The following is a 2,500-nucleotide window of genomic DNA, read 5'->3' as shown; positions in this document are numbered from 1 at the left end:
TAAAACCTCTTTTAGATTCTGGAGAGGGAAACGCGGCGTGAGAGAGTCTTGGAGGCGCGACACAAGGAGCAGCGGCTGAGAGAGCGTGTCAGAGGAGGAGCAGGAAGAGGAGCTGGAGGACCTCCGGGTGCCCCAGGGGAAGCAACACCTGCTCGAGATGTCATCAAGGAAGCTGAGGAGGAGTATCTGCGGCAGGTGGCTGAGGTAGGAGAGCGGAGGGAGAGGGGAAAGTTAGTTGATCCTTTTGTTTTGACATTGATCTATTTCTCCTGAAGTTTGAGAATTTTGAATTATTTATCCAACACGTGTACAGTAAATATAACCTATAAAAATCAAAATCCAAGGTCTAACTGATGCCCCCCCCCCTACCCCCTTCTAAATCATCACAAAGAATCTTGACTTCATATATAATTTTTTTCTAGTTCCTGTTCTTTAGATTATCAACACAGAGAAGTTTTGACTCGGTGACCGTTAAACCGTCAGTGTCCAAAGATATAAGAGGATACTTGTTCACTTTCTTTTGGGTTCAGGGGCGCTCTATCAGCTAGGCACAGTAGACACCAGAGACGGGACCCGCATCCTAGACTACAGGAGGGGGCTTACTTTGTAAAATTTCCACGAACTAAAGGGGGAATTACGCTGATACAAAGGGCTCCTTTCCTTACAAACATTGACCGTTGAATTCGACTTACATGCATGGAATTACGATTTATGACATCAGAGGCTTAATTTTTTTTTTTTTTTTTATACATATCAATTATTGGATGCGTAATATGTGTTCAAGAAGTACCAAAATATTTTCATCTCATGTACAGTAAAGATAAAAAAAAAAGAATAAAAGAAAAAAGAAAAAGAAAAGGAAAATCTCCTATTATCAAAACAGATCGAAGAGCGCTAACTTAGAGAATAAAATCTAAAAAAAAAAAAAAAAAAAAAAAAAAAATCTACCATCAGATGGTAATCTAGATAAGGCACCTCGGAATGAAATTTTCCTATTTTTCAGAATTATTTTCTTGCTATCTTTACGATATCTCCATCGATGAGGACTTGTCGGTGAATGTACGGTACGTTGATGGCAATGATCCTATTATAATGAACACAGGTGCGAACCCGGAAACTTCTTTTTTTTAACATATTGATTCCGTTCTGTCCTTAACTACTACAAGCCAATCACTTTTCGGGGATCGAAGAAAAAAAAGGCATATGTTTCCATGCTTTATTATTTGTGCCATTTGTTGCATAACAGAGCATCTTTTTTTTCTTTTCTTTTCTTTTTATTTGTACTATTACTGTGCAGACTTTTATGGTGGTTGATTGTAAATGAAAAACAACAACAAAAATTGAAAAAGATAGGATGGGCTTGGACTGCGATAACCACGTGCCACCAGCGTCTCATTCAGAAAGTACGGTTGCCATGGAAACCTCACTGCCCACGCAGCAGCCAGTCATCACTTCCGAGTTAGTTTTTTTTTCTACTTCTTTCTTTCATTGGTAAAGTATTTTCCGGTCTTATAACTTATCTCCAAGTGGGTGTTTTTTTGTGTTCAACTTTACCGCAATTAATGACAAGTGTTAATTAAAGGAGATCAGATATGTTGCGTGATCTCGAAAACAATAGTAATTTCGAATATTGGAACCCAAAAACTTTTCATATCACCAGACAATGCAACTTGACATCTCTCTGGCCAATAACACTAAGTTCCGTGTAAGTTATCAAACGTTAATCATAAAATACCTGAATTCAATATACAATCAAATAATACTGATTGGTGTATTCGCAATCCTTAAACGATAGAACTGAAAGACTGAAGAACGAAGGATACTCTTTACGAACAATTATATAACTGCGTTGAAACAGTAATAACGAACCTTTAACAAAAGTATCAACGTAAGCCTTCTATTTTTTTTATTTTATTATTATTATTATTATTATTTTTTACAGTTGAAAGCCCAAATTGAGCAAGTTGAAGCATCTGTTGCAGTCGAGGTTACGGAGGCAGAGGATGGAAATGAAGACCCGTCTGGTCAGGTAGGTTGCACAAGTTGCATACGTATTTGAGATCAATTGAAGACTCCAGTCGTGCGGGATTTACTACCTCGGAGGAAAATGGCGTGGGGAAAATTATTACTGATATCATTATCCTTATGATTGTCATAATCATTATTTTTATGATCTTTATTATCATTACGGTGTTGATGATGGTGATGATGATAATGAGAACAATGATTATGATGATTATAATGATAATATCAATAATAATAATAATATGAATAATAATAACAAAGATAATAGTAATGATAATAATGATAATACTGACATGGATAATGATAATCATAGTAATCAGAGGAAGAAGAACAATAATAACAATAAATAAATGATAAAACCCTGTCACCCTCTCCTTTCCAGAACGCCGATGGCTTAACACAAGCAGACACCGACGAACCCAAAAGTTTCTCAAGCAGTGGTTCTGCGGAGCGCTAGCAGATTTCCAAGAGGCTA

The 2,500-nt window shown here is 36.9% G+C and overlaps 1 protein-coding gene across 1 annotated transcript in view; it reads left to right on the top strand.

Annotated features, from left to right (window-relative positions):
• LOC122259097 (dynein axonemal intermediate chain 2) overlaps window positions 1-2,500 on the top strand; it is a 28,937-nt gene that overhangs the window by 24,632 nt on the left and 1,805 nt on the right. The window contains exons 10-12 of the mRNA XM_086532718.1: window positions 16-204; window positions 1,943-2,029; window positions 2,408-2,500. The exon at window positions 2,408-2,500 is cut by the window's right edge and continues 1,805 nt beyond it. Coding sequence (XP_086388844.1) covers window positions 16-204; window positions 1,943-2,029; window positions 2,408-2,482 — 351 coding nt within the window. The 3' untranslated portion in view covers window positions 2,483-2,500. The remainder of the gene's footprint in view (window positions 1-15; window positions 205-1,942; window positions 2,030-2,407) is intronic.

The sequence above is a fragment of the Penaeus japonicus genome, unplaced genomic scaffold (genome assembly GCF_977035675.1).
Source record: "Penaeus japonicus unplaced genomic scaffold, GWHDUDI00000001_assembly GWHDUDI00000037, whole genome shotgun sequence".
NCBI classification, from domain to species: domain Eukaryota; kingdom Metazoa; phylum Arthropoda; class Malacostraca; order Decapoda; family Penaeidae; genus Penaeus; species Penaeus japonicus.
The sequence above is the reverse complement of the archived record's forward strand: the minus strand, read 5'-3'. Positions and strand labels throughout refer to the sequence as shown.